This window comes from Pongo pygmaeus, chromosome 1 (genome assembly GCF_028885625.2).
Source record: "Pongo pygmaeus isolate AG05252 chromosome 1, NHGRI_mPonPyg2-v2.0_pri, whole genome shotgun sequence".
NCBI lineage: Eukaryota > Metazoa > Chordata > Mammalia > Primates > Hominidae > Pongo > Pongo pygmaeus.
Genome location: NC_072373.2, coordinates 96,593,221 through 96,606,997, shown reverse-complemented (window position 1 = coordinate 96,606,997; position 13,777 = coordinate 96,593,221). Strand labels below are relative to the sequence as shown.

General features: G+C 49.0%; 1 protein-coding gene across 2 annotated transcripts in view; it reads left to right on the top strand.

The window, feature by feature from the left end:
• Nucleotides 1–13,777, top strand: part of INTS3 (integrator complex subunit 3) — a 46,760-nt gene that overhangs the window by 28,299 nt on the left and 4,684 nt on the right. For both annotated transcript variants that reach the window (XM_054441888.2, XM_054441981.2), the window contains exons 10-22: nucleotides 2,108–2,299; nucleotides 4,045–4,132; nucleotides 4,810–4,889; nucleotides 5,326–5,417; nucleotides 6,069–6,175; nucleotides 7,232–7,351; nucleotides 7,737–7,866; nucleotides 8,333–8,387; nucleotides 8,619–8,722; nucleotides 9,202–9,246; nucleotides 9,455–9,574; nucleotides 12,149–12,302; nucleotides 13,369–13,437. In XM_054441888.2, the coding sequence (XP_054297863.1) occupies nucleotides 2,108–2,299; nucleotides 4,045–4,132; nucleotides 4,810–4,889; nucleotides 5,326–5,417; nucleotides 6,069–6,175; nucleotides 7,232–7,351; nucleotides 7,737–7,866; nucleotides 8,333–8,387; nucleotides 8,619–8,722; nucleotides 9,202–9,246; nucleotides 9,455–9,574; nucleotides 12,149–12,302; nucleotides 13,369–13,437 (1,356 nt within the window). The remainder of the gene's footprint in view (nucleotides 1–2,107; nucleotides 2,300–4,044; nucleotides 4,133–4,809; nucleotides 4,890–5,325; nucleotides 5,418–6,068; nucleotides 6,176–7,231; nucleotides 7,352–7,736; nucleotides 7,867–8,332; nucleotides 8,388–8,618; nucleotides 8,723–9,201; nucleotides 9,247–9,454; nucleotides 9,575–12,148; nucleotides 12,303–13,368; nucleotides 13,438–13,777) is intronic.

Sequence of the window (13,777 nt, the reverse complement as noted above, 5' to 3'; positions counted from 1 at the left end):
GCGCAATCTCGGCTCACCGCAGCCTCCGCCTCTTGGGTTCAAGTGATTCTCCTGCCTCAACCTCCTGAGTAGCTAGGATTACAGGCATGCACCACACCTGGCAAATATTGTATTTTTAATAGAGACGGGATTTTTCCATGTTGGTCAGGCTGGTCTCAAACTTCCGATCTCAGGTGATCCACCTGCCTCAGCCTCCCAAAGTTCTGGGATTACAGGCGTGAGCCACTGCACCCAGCCAGAATCTGTTTTTAGCAGACGTCCCAGGCCATTCCTCTGCGGCCAATCTGGCTGTCGAGAACTGCTTTCCTAATCAGCTTTCCCAAGTCACCCAGAATAATTGTCCAGGTCTGTGTTGTACTGCGTGGTAGCCACCAGCCATGTGTTGCCATTTAAATTTAAGTTAGTCTGCAGGACTAGGTATGATAAAAATTCTTGGCCGGGCGCAGTGGCTTATGCCTGTAATCCCAGCACTTTGGGAGGCCAAGGTGGGCAGATCACTTGAGATCAGGAGTTTGGGACCAGCCTGGCCAACGTGGTGAAACCCCGTCTCTACTAAAAATACAAACATTTCACTGGGCGTGGTGGCACATGCCTGTAATCCCAGCTACTTGGGAGGCTGAGGCCGGAGAATCACTTGAACCCAGGAGGCAGAGGTTGTGGTAAGCCAAGATCGCGCCACTGCACTCCAGCCTGGGCGACAGAGTGAAATGCTGTCTCAAAAAATATATATATATTAAGTTAGTTAAAATGAGTTAAAATTAAAAATTCACAGCTGGGCGCTGTGGCTCACATCTACAATCCCAGCACTTTGGGAGGCTGAAGCTGGTGGGAACACTTGAGGTCAGGAGTTCAAGACTAGCCAGGCAACATGATGAAACCGTGTCTCTACAAAAAATACAAAAATTAGCTGGGTGTGGTGGTAGCTACTCAGGAGGCTGAGGCAGGAGAATCACTTGAACCCAGACCCAGGAGGCAGAGGTTACAGTGAGCTGAGATCGTGCCACTGCACTCCAGCCTGGGCAACAGAATGAGATTCCATCTCAAACAACAAAAAAATTCAGAGCCCGGTGCAGTGGCATGTGCGGTGGCTCACGCCTGTAATCTCAGTACTTTGGGAGGCCAAGGTGGGTGGATCACTTGAGATTAGGAGTTCGAGACCAGCCTGACCAACATGGTGAAACCCCGTCTCTACTAAAAATACAAAAATCAGCCAGGCCTGGTGGCATGTGCCTGTAATCCCAACTACTTGGGAGGCTGAGGCAGGAGAATCGCTTGAACCTGGGAGGCAGAGGTCATAGTGAACTGAGATCGCACCATTGCACTCCAGCCTGGGCAACAAGAGTGAAACTCTGTCTCAAAAAAAATAAAATAAATAATAATTCGATATCTCAGTTACAATAGGTGCATTTCACATGCACAATAGCAACCATCATTGTTGAAAGTTCTGTTGTATGATGTTGGTCTGGAAGTATCTTTTTGTTTGTTTTTTTACCTTTTTGCTCTATCTTGGTTGATTTCTTCTGACGGGGGGAATATAAGAAGAGGGAAACCAGATCCTTTTCCTTATTTAGTGTTACTATTTGTGATCACTTAGGGTCTGTTTGAGGAAAAACTTTCTATAAGAAGGTTTGGAGAGTCTAGGCTTTGGATAATGGTCCTGTTAGGTCAGCACCAGGAAATTCTCAGTTGATGTTGGGTGGTGAACAGACCCAGCTGTTACTCTTGAAGAACATTTCTTGCTGTTCACCAGTGGCTCAAGAAAATGAGAAAAGGTTATACTTCTGACTGGAGAGTCAGTGACCAGTACAAGGAGTAAAGAGCCAAAAAATGGACTGAAGTTGCAGTTGGGGGTAAATGTAGCCTGAGGTCAGTGGCAAGAATGACTGTAACATTAGAATGCAGGGCAAGCTAGAAATTTTCAGCATTTTTTTTTTAATCAAGAAGTTCTCCTAAAGGAGGGGAGACTTATGAGACAGTATGAGCTAATGAATGAATTGTGGAGAAATGGAGGTCTAGGGCAAACCTAGAGTTGAGTGGGCTCGTTTTCCTCTGGCCAAGGACCCCACACTGTCTTCTAAGTTCTTTTTCTTGCTTCCCCTTTCCCCAGGTGCGATTTGGTCAACAAAAGCGATACCAAGATTGGTTCCAGCGCCAGTACCTGTCAACTCCAGATAGTCAGTCTCTGCGCTGTGACCTCATTCGCTACATCTGTGGGGTAGTCCACCCTTCTAATGAAGTACTGAGTTCAGATATCTTGCCCCGGTGGGCCATCATTGGTTGGCTCCTGACAACGTGCACGGTGAGGGCAAAAGATACTGGGTGGTGAAGGGTGCCTCTTCTGTGGTGTTCCCATATTTCCATTCTTCTTCCTGACTCCAGGGCCACTTGACCCCTAAGGGCCCTTCTTTCACTCTGGTCTTCCAGAGTGTCTCAGCCTTCACTTCCCTTTGTGTCTCTAGAAATTTACTTACACTCATTATTTTCCATCTGGGTTTGAGATTGAACAGGTTCATCTTCCCCATTACTGCCAACTCCCAAAAGCCTGGGTTTCTGGAGCATCCCTGTCTTTTTCATTTTTGCTTCCAGATACCATATTCAGCTATTCCTCTTAACTGTTTCTTTCTCAGATTCAGAGCTTGCATTCTTTAGACCCTCACCACCATGCCTTTTTGGCATCAGCTTTGTCTACTTCCCTTCTGTAAATGCAGCGAATCTGCAGTGGAGGCATTTCCTTTCAAGTGTTTTCCTCTCTGTGCCTAGGGTGGGAAACTATTCATTCTCTGGCATCTGGCTGCCCCCTGACCTCTTCCAACAGGGTTCCTCCTCCCCCATTTGACTGGGTCCTTGGAATGTGCTGATTCAGATATGACAACAGGCTATTCCTGGAGGGGTGGGGGTCTCTTCTTCAGGAATGTGCCTGGAGAGCCCAGAAAGGGCGGCCAAGGGGTGCTAGTCTGACTGTTGCCTCAGCTCAGGGGTGATAAGTGGACTTCTGAGTCCAAGCATTGTCCCCTATGGGAATCAGAGATATGAACTGCTGGATGTATCAAGAACCCAGGCCTGCCGAGCATGGTGGCTCACGCCTGTAATCCCAGCACTTTGGGAGGTTGAGGTGGGCAGATTGCTTGAGCTCAGGAGTTTGAGACCAGCCTGGGCAACATGGCAAGACCCCCATCTCTACAAAAAAATACAAAAATTAGCCAAGTGTGTTGGTGTGCGGCTGCAGTCCCAGGCTGAGGTGAGAGGACCACTTGAGCCTGGGAGGTAGAGGTTGTAGTGAGCTGAGGTCCTGCCACTGCAGCCTGGGTGACAGAGTTAGACCCTGTCTCAACAACAAAAAGAAAAGAACCCAGGCCTGGCCAGGCATGGTGGCTCACGCCTATAATCCCAACACTTTGGGAGGCTGAGGCGGGAGGATCACTTGAGCCCAGGAGTTCAAGACCAGCCTGGGCAACATGGCAAAACCCATCTCTACCAAAACAAAACAAAACATAAAACCAGGCAAGGTGGTGTGCTTCTGTAGTCCCAGCTACCCAGGAGGCTGAGGTTGGGAGGATCACCCAAGCCTAGGAGGTCAAGGCTGCAGTAAGCTGTGATCATGCTACTGCGCTGCAGCCTGGGTGACATGGCAAGACTCTCATCTCTACAAAAAAATAGAAAAATGAGCCAGGTGAGGTGGTGCATGCCTGTAGTCCCAGGCTGAGGTGAGAGGATCTCTTGAGCCTGGGCGGTGGAGGTTGCAGTGAGCTGAGATCATGCCACTGCACTACAGCCTGGGCAACAGAGCAAGACCCTGTCTGGGGGAAAAAAAAAAAAAGGTTGTGGGGGTACCTGGCCCAATCCCTGTCCTCTGTGCTCTTGGTTAAGATCACAGAGTATTCACTCATACACAACACAAGGGGGGTGAGCATTTCACCGTGTTTCACTAGAACTGAATTTCATAGATGAAACAGCCAAGTGGGCCCTGGAATCTGTCTTGGGACTCTGAAATAGAGGGAGGTGATTGATGAAACTAGCCCTCTCTTTCTCTCCTCTCTTTTCCAGTCAAATGTCGCTGCCTCCAATGCCAAGCTGGCTTTGTTTTACGACTGGCTGTTCTTTAGTCCAGACAAGGATAGCATTATGAACATAGGTATGTGACCAGGACCAGGCGGCTCCACTTCCCCACCCCCCTAAGCCCCCACTGCCTTTCTTAGTGATAGCACTCATAAATCTCAGGGCACCGTGGAGTGGAGGCAGTTTATCTGGGAGCAGCTCTGTTGTTCCTCATCAGTTTTCCCTTGACCTAGAAAGAAAATTGCTTTGATAAGGCTAAGCCATCACTGTACCTCCTCCCCACAGTCTGATGCATGGTCTTCAGGAGGGGAGGGCATGGGCAAAGGAAAAGGCTGTACCATGTCCTGCTTCTCCTCACCTATTACTTCCCTTCTCCGAGCTGAATGCTGGGAACAAGAAGGGAAATGAGGGCTACAAGCTGTTTCGGGGCCTGTCTGCTCAGTGGAAATGGGGGGAATAGACATAGCACTTCCCAGAGCCATTCATGTATATTGACATCCCATTTTATGGAGATAGAAACAGACTGACTTCAGCCTGGCGTGGTGGCGCGCACCTATAATTCCAGCTGCTGGGGAGGTTGAGGCACGAGATTCACTTGAATCTGGGAGGCGGAGGCTTCAGTGAGCTGAGATCGTACCACTTGCACTCCAGCCTGGGTGACAGAGCAAGACTCTTGTCTCAAAAAAAAAAAAAAAGAAAAAAGAAAAAAAAGACTGACTGATGTGAGGGGTTCTTTAATTTCACATCCTCCAGAACCAGCCATCCTGGTCATGCACCACTCCATGAAGCCCCACCCAGCCATCACTGCCACACTCCTGGATTTCATGTGCCGCGTAAGTGTTAGCGCTCTCTTTTCTCCCTATGCCTGGATGAGCAGAATTCAGTGTATCTCCCCTAATCTCCGACTGAATGGGTCTTCTCGGTATGCCTTGACTGAGAGCAGAAATGGTCGTGGGTCCTATCCCCCAAGTTAATAAATGCTTCCTTTCCATATTCCACTATCTGCAGTTGGATCTTTCCATTTTCTGTGGGGTTTCTCAATCACAGGGATGGTGACTCAAGGTAGAATCTGGTTTCCTTGGGGAGCAGCCAGGTCCAGTAAGAATTTCTCATTTGAGTGGCCTGGAATGGTCAGGAAGTCCAGTTCTCTCTGCAGCCATACTCCCCAGTGTCCCCTGATCAAAACCAAAGCAGCTTTTCAGATCTAATTCAGCGGAAGCCTCTGGATGGAGTCCTGTGCTCATTTTTCCCCTCCTTCTTCCCTTCCAGATCATTCCCAACTTCTATCCACCATTGGAGGGCCATGTGCGGCAGGGTGTCTTTTCCTCCCTCAACCACATTGTGGAGAAACGGGTCTTGGCGTAAGGAATTTGGTGGGGGAAGGAGGTTGTTTTCCCATTTTTCATTAGGTCCAGGTATATCCAAATGTTGCCATAGCACTGCTGGCCCTTTTCTCTGACAGGTGTAAAAAGTATTGGCTCTACCTCAGACTGCTGGGCATATGTCTTCTTGGCTCTTAGAGGAATTTCTCTCCTGCCATCGTATTACAAAGGTCTTCAAATGCCTTCATGTTCCCTGTTGACCCCCTTCAGGGATCTGAGTATGGTCCAGTTATACTGATTGGGCTTAGACCTATCTCAACTGCATGTTGAGTTAGAAATGAGAAGCTCTGGCCAGACACGGTGGCTCATGCCTGTAATCCCAGCACTTTGGGAGGCCAAGGTGGGCAGATCACCTAAGGTTAGGAATTTGAGACCTGCCTGGCCAACATGGTGAAACCCCGTGTCTACAAAAAATACAAAAATTAGCCAGGTGTGATGGTGCACACCTGTAATCCCAGCTACTTGAGAGGCTGAGGCACAAGAATCGCTTGAATCCGGGAGGTAGAGGTTGCAGTGAGCCGAGATTGTGCCACTGCACTCCAGCCTAGGTGATGAGAGTGACACTCTATCTCAAAAAAAATAAAAATAAGAGAAGCTCTGATATTGACCTTCATCATGTTCCCCATTTAGACACCTAGCTCCCCTGTTTGACAACCCTAAGTTGGATAAGGAGCTGCGGGCAATGCTGAGGGAGAAGTTTCCTGAGTTCTGCAGCTCACCCTCCCCACCTGTGGAAGGTATGAGGCCCTCCCATTCCATCACCTGTGTCAAAAGAGGGGCAAGACAACCAGGCCTTCAGGCCAGAGCCCCTTTCAGGATGTCCCACACAGTTCTCCACTTCCGTGACACTGTCCATCATAGTTTTTCCTTCCTCAGTTTATCTTTTTTATTCATTTTTGTGTTGTCTGTCTTGATTCTCTTGCTTTATCTAATCTTATTTGACTTGCTCATCTTTCTTGTTCTCTTAACTCTTTTCTCCTAGTAACTCCTGCTCAGTAGTTAGAAGGCTTTCATGTAATATTTACAATATTTATTTCACTTTAACTTGCCCATCTCTTCTCTCTTCCCAGCTCTAGGCCCTGGCCTCTGATGACAGTTTGTCATGTTGGGCCTCAAACCTTGCTCCCAATTCAACTGCCATCTCCTTACCACACATACACACCTTGTTTTGGGATAAGGGTCTAAGTCAAGTAGTATTTTCCAACTTGGTTTTAAATTAAAGAGCACTTGGAGGCTGGGCATGGTGGCTCATGCCTGTAATCCCAGTACTTTGGGAGGCTGAGGTGGGCGGATCACTTGAGGTCAGGAGTTCAAGACCAGCCTGGTCAACATCATGAAACTCCGTCTCTACTAAAATACAAAAAAATTTGTATTTGGTGGGCACCTATAGTCCCATCTACTCAGAAGGCTGAGACATGAGAATTACGTGAACCTGGGAGCGGGAGGTTGCAGTGAGCCGAGATGGCGCCACTGCACTCCAGCCCAGGCGACAAGAGTGAGACTAGCACTTGGGACTGTCCCTGATGTTACTGTAGTTACCAATCCTAATGAGCTGAGCATAGAGGAGTCATGTCCTGTGTTGCTCTTATTCCTGGCAACATCCCTCTGCAGGTCATGGAGGGTTGTGAGGACAAGAGGTTTGTCAAGAGGTTTGTCCTCCCAGGGTCAGTATTCCATTTAGATGATAAACTCCTTATTCTCTCACTTGCCCTCCACTCTCCCTTCCTAGAAGCATGGGGCATGTTAGAGGACCCAGGAGGCCATTAAATGCCTCATCTTTTTTTACTCCCAAGTCAAAATTGAGGAGCCAGTTTCCATGGAGATGGACAACCATATGTCGGATAAGGATGAGAGTTGCTATGACAATGCAGAGGCAGCCTTCAGTGACGATGAAGAGGATCTCAACAGCAAAGGTGAGGCCATCAGCAAGGGCTAGTTCAGGGTTGTGTCAGCCCTGAGAGGACCAGTTCCCAGAAGCAGCCTCTCTGCACTCTTCCTGTCACCCTTATTCCTGTGAGTTAAAGTTTTGTTCACAGGGTGTCTGGATGAGACTCCAGAGTGCACAGCCCTGCACTTAACACTCAAGGCAGGAAGGAAAAAAGAAGTGGTTCCTGCCCTTGTTTGCTTGTAAGAGCTAGTACATGTGCACATTCAGGGAGATGCTTCAGGCACTCACACAGCATTGAGGAAACAGGTGCACACTTAGGGCATGTAAAGAAGGGGATAAGTGGTTGAGGGGACTGTCTCTGTTGCTGGCATCTGGGCAAACTGACTTCTTTCCCAAATCACTCCCTTTAGGAAAGAAGAGGGAGTTTCGCTTCCACCCTATCAAGGAGACAGTTGTGGAGGAGCCAGTTGATATCACCCCTTACCTTGACCAGTTGGATGAGTCCCTGAGGGACAAAGTACTCCAGCTACAGAAGGGGAGGTGGGTACAGACCCTGTTCTCAACTTCAGGAGGTTCAGCCCCAGGCTCTCTACCTGGTGCTTAATGGGTATAGCAGGAGATGGGGGTTGGAGGCAAACATGATAGGAGTGTGTGGAGAGGTAGCTGAAGCTTCATGAGGGAGTTCTTCTGCAATTTATGTTAGGGAGTATGAGCTGGGAGTGGGGCAGCCTCATTCCGTAACACCTTGAGTTCCCACTCTGCAGATTCATGGGCGAAGAACTGAGAACCAAAGCAGGATTGGTGGGGATTTTCCTTTTCTTTGGGCCTCTGCCCAGAGAGCAGCCAATTCTGCCCTAAAGCCTCCCCATCCAAGCTGGGATTTTACACAGAGCTCCTTTGTTTTGTCTCTGTGCATGTGAGTGTGCTTGTGCACTGTTCTGGGTGTGTGTCCTGCCCTCTGCTATCATTTATGTCCCTGGGATTTCCTCTCATTTCTGTCCTGCAGTGATACGGAGGCCCAGTGTGAGGTCATGCAGGAAATTGTGGACCAGGTCCTGGAGGTGAGGAGGAACCCAACCCCTTAGGGAGGAAGCAGCCTAGCCTGCTTAGCTTACACGTCTCCCAGGGAAGACAACTCACTTTTTCCCACCCCTAGATGTGTCCCTCTTATAGTGGGGAGGAGAGCTTGCTGATCCTGGAGGTGGAAGCAGATGAGTTTCAAGACTGGGATCGTGGGGACAGGAGGGCTTGGGTGTAGGTAGTGATTCTCCCTCCCTTGTCTCATCACCCAGGAAGACTTTGACTCGGAGCAGCTGTCTGTCCTTGCTTCCTGCCTACAGGAGCTCTTCAAGGCCCACTTTCGAGGGGAGGTCCTGCCCGAGGAGATTACTGAGGAGTAAGGCTCATCTTCCCTCACTCCAGAGCCTCAGGAGCCAGAGGGTGCTCTTACAGCCTGAGTCCAAGAGACCCCTTACTGTAGACTTGAGAAAAATCTGTTCACTTGGTGTTTTTATTCTCACATGTACCAACTCATTTAAACAAGAGCTTATTTTTACCTGCTGAACACCATGCGTACTGGGGAGGTGGACTAACATCCCCTCCTCATGCTTCCAGCCCTTGCTGCTGGGCCCAGTAACTCTAATCTGCTGAATTAGGTGTGATTGGACCCTGGCCTGGAGCCTGTCTCCAAAGGGCAAGAGCGTGGTCCCATGTTAGGAACCTGTTTTCTCTGTTACCTCTGCTCCTGCGGAGCAGCAGGAAGTTTGCCTTTTGAGTAGGGAAGGAGCGGGCTAGCATCTAGCCTCCAGCTGGTCCTCCATATGTGCCAGCAGCCCCCCCTCACATGGATTCTCAAATATAACCCTCTTCTTGTAGGTCCCTGGAGGAGTCTGTAGGAAAGCCTCTGTACCTAATATTTAGGTAAGCACACAGCTATAGGAGATACTGTTCTACCCTCCATCCTCCCTGACAGCACACACATGTGCTCCTGTCCTGGGGTAATGGGACTCCCTTTCCAGGGAGGAGGACATGTGCTGTGGGCACAGACAGCCCATGCCACCTGAGAAACTCCATGGAGAGTCTTCCCTGGGTAAAGCTCTGTTCCTCTCCTCCCCTGCCCCACCTCCAGGAACCTATGTCAGATGCAGGAAGACAACAGCAGCTTCTCTCTGCTTCTAGACCTTCTCTCCGAGCTATATCAGAAGCAGCCCAAGATTGGCTACCACCTGCTCTACTACCTGAGGGCCAGGTGGGTATGGTCCCCATGTTTCAAATGGTGTCAGAACATATCCTGGAGAGCCTCTCTTCCACACACTGACTCCCCCACACCAGGGCCTTCTTTGTGGGTTTGTTTGGTTGAGTTCGTTTGTTTTTAAGAGACAGCATCTCACTCTGTCACCTGATGACACTGCAGCTCAGTGCATGTCACTCACTGCAGCTTCAAACTCCTGGGCTCAAGCCATCCTCCCACCTCAGCATCCTGAGTAGCTGGGACTACACAGGCATGCACTACCATGCCCAGCTAATTTTTAAAAATTTTTTTGTAGAGACAAGGTCTTACTTTGTTGCCCAGGATGGTCTCAAACTCCTGGGCTCAAGTGATGGTCCTGCTTCAGCCTCTTGAGTAGCTAGGATTACATACAGGCATGCGCCACCATGCCGTTATTGGTTTTGGGTTTTTTTTCCCCCTACTCTCAATAAGCCTTGTGTACTCCTAAGGCTTTTTCTTAATTTAAATTTTTATTTATTTATTTTTTGAGACAGGGTCTCACTCAGTCACCCAGGCTGGAGTGTAGTGGTACAATCTCAGCTCACTGCAACTTCCACCTCCCGGGTGCAAGCAATTCTCCCACCTCAGCCTCCCAAGTAGCTAGGACTACAGGTGCCCACCACCACGCCCAGCTAAGTTTTGTATTTTTGGTAGAGACAGGGTTTCTCTATGTTGGTCAGGCTAGTCTCGAACTCCCGACCTCAGGTGATCTACCTGCCTTGGCCTCCCAAAGTGCTGGGATTATAGGTGTGAGCCACTGTGCCCGGCCTCAATAATCTTTTAGTATATTCACAAAGTTATACAACTATCACTACTATCTGATTTAGAAAGAACATTTTTATCACCCCAGAAAGAAATCTCATACCTATTAGCAATCACTTTGCCATTTTCTCCCCTTCACCCAGCTGCTGACAACCACTGATCTGCTTTCTGCCTCTATAGATTATTTTGGACATTTTCAGATAAATGGAATCAAACCGTATGTGATCTTTTGTGACTTGCTTTTTTTTTTTTTTTTGTTGGAGACAGAGTCTCGCTGTGTCGCCCAGGCTGGAGTACAGTGGTGCGATCTTGGCTCACTGCAACCTCCGTTTCCCAGGTTCAAGCGATTCTCCTGCCTCAGCCTCCCAAGTAGCTGGGATTACAGGCACAGATCTTCACGCCCAGCTAATTTTTGTTTTGTTTATGTGTTTGTTTTGAGACGGATTCTTGCTCTGTCACCCAGGCTGGAATACAGCGGTATGATCGCAGCTCATTGCAACCTCCGCCTCCTGGGTTCAAGCAATTCTCCTGCCTTAGCCTCCCGAGTAGCTGGGACTACAGGTGCACGCCACCACATCCAGTTAATTTTTGTAGTTTTTGTAGAGATGGGGTTTCACTGTGTTGGCCAGGCTGGTCTCGAACTCCTGACCTCAGGTGATCTGCCCACCTTGGCCTCTCAAAGTGCTGGGATTATAGACGTGAGCCACCGGGCCCAGCCATTTGTATATTTTCTTTGGAGAAATATCTATTCAAAAATTTTCCTATTTTTAATTGAGTTATTTGTCTTTTTATTATTGACTTTTAAGATTTTTTTTTTTTTTTTTGAGGCAGAGTCTCGCTCTGCAGCCCAGACTGGAGTGCAGTGGCACGAGCTCCACTCACTGCAACCTCCACATACTAAGTTCCAGCGATTCTCCTGCCTTGGCCTGCTGAGTAGCTGAGATTACAGGCGCACACCACCATGCCCGGCTAATTTTTTTTTTTTTGTATTTTTAGTAGAGACAGGGTTTCACCATGTTGGCCAGGCTGGTTGGCCAGGCTGGTCTTGAACTTCTCACCTCAGGTGATCCGCCCTTCTCTGCCTCCCAAAGCACTGGGATTACAGGCATGAGCCACCATACCCAGCCAACTTTTAAGAATCTTTTTAAGATTTTGTAGCATACCAAAAGAGTTCTTTATATATTCTGGATACAAGTCTCAGACATAATGATTTGCAAATATTTTTTCTTCCATTCTGCGAGTTTTAACTTTTTTGATAGCATCTTTTGAACAAAAAGTGCTAACTTTTTATGAAGCTAAATTTGTCTATTTTTTTCTTTTACCACTTATGTTTTTGTTGTCATGAAGATTTATTCCTGTTTTCTCTTCTACAAGTTGTGTGGCTTTAATTCTTACATTTAGGCCTACAAGCCATTTTGAGCTAAGTTTGTATATGCTATGAGGTGTCATTGCCCTCATGGTTAGAGCCCAGAAGGCAAGAGAGAAAGCCTTCTCCAGCCTGACCTGAGCCCTCCCTCTTCTGTTCCTGACTCTCATCCGGCAGTAGCTTCGCTCACTGATCGTGGTTGGAGCCCTTCTGAGCTCTGGGGAAGGATGGACAGAAAGAAGAGTATCCCCTGGTTCCCCTGAGTTATCAAGCCCCTGCGGGAGGCCGTTGGGAGGGACATGAGGCAGATTAGCACAGGGCATCTGGAGCCAGCAAAGCAGTTTTAGAGCAGGAGCCTGCTTTGGGGATGCTTGAAGGTGGGCACTCGGGTCAGGCTGCTGGCTCAGGCCCAGCTGGTCTTGCAGCAAAGCCGCCGCAGGGAAGATGAACCTGTACGAGTCATTTGCCCAGGCTACCCAGCTGGGCGATCTGCATACCTGCCTGATGATGGACATGAAGGCCTGCCAGGAGGACGATGTGCGGCTCCTGTGCCACCTCACACCCTCCATCTACACAGAGGTCAGTGCCTGCATCCGTATCTGTGCCGGGGGGGCTCACAGGAACACACCTCAGTGAACACTGTGAGCACACACAACCCTGAACCCTCTTTTGTTCATCCCCACTAACCTAGGTGGGCCATTGCTTCCCACACTCACAGCTGTCCCCTTCTTCCACTTCTCTTTATTAGTGGTTAAGACATTTCTAAAACTCCCTGAATTCCTATACTTCGGTGTAACTGATGTGCATTGGGGTCTGAGCCTATATACTTGGCTTCTCAGATTGGGCCCCATCATCTGGACCCAGGACAGATCCCACAAACCAGATCCATGTTCATATGTCCCAGACCCTCTTGTCCTCTGATGGCTCACCCTTGCTTGGATTCTCTCTGATAGTTCCTGATGACCAGGGCTTCTGTAGTGGAGACTCACTTTCATTTCCCCTGATTCACTCACACTCTAGGAACTGGGACATAACAGGTATCGGCCCTTTCTCCTCTTGGTAGAAGTTCCCAGGAAGAGGGAAATGAGGACCCAGGGCATGACAGGAGGAACTGTGATTTCAGCCGAGTACTGGAGGGAGGAGGGGTGCAGATGCTGGACACAGGGTACTTCCCTCCCCCTTCTCTAGATGAGGCCCTGCCTACCCCACACACCTCCAGACATAAACTCTCTACACCACCTCTTTGGCCAAAGGTCAGCACAGGTTGGACTTCTTTGCTGCCAGGGATGCAAATATTTCTTCTACCACTGCTCCCACACAGAATCAGCAACCATGGCCAGTCCTCTCAGCTCTGGCTTTATCTCTAGTAGTTCCCCATTCCTTTCTGTGCACACACGCTTTGGGAACTATCAGAGGAAACCCACACCCGTGATGATGTGCACACATAAATAACAAAACTTGGGGTCTTCAAGTTCTTGAAGTCTTCCAGCATCATAGCTGTTGGATCTCTGTTTAGGGGTTTATTTTAGGGCCTATGTCTGGCTGACCCAGTCAAATCTTGAGATGTAATAAGGAAGGAGAGTGGGCTATGGGATGAAAGCTGAGGAGCCCACCCCGGACTCTTCCCCTCTCTTTTTCCATTTAGTTTCCAGATGAAACCTTGAGGAGCGGAGAGCTGCTGAACATGATCGTGGCTGTTATTGACTCTGCACAGGTGAACATTGAGCTCTGACCTCCCCAGAAAGATCTGGGAGGCAGCATTAGGGAAATAGGGCCTCTGCTCTCCCTCTAGGCCTGCAGACAGGGAGCCCATGCCTCCCAGGCACCCTCCCTCCTGGCTACAGTGGCGTGCACTTTCAGCCATGGGGCCTGGGAAGGAAAAGTGGAACCCAAGCAAGGCAGGCTGAGGTTAGGCCAGTCCTGCCTGGAGTTCCCCTTATTCTCCATATTCTTTGGGCACTCCTGTTCCACAGCAAAAGCTGAGGGCGTTGTGATTTTAGCTCTCAACTGGCCTTTCCTTTGGCTCGGAATGAAAATGGTCAGACCATTTCTAC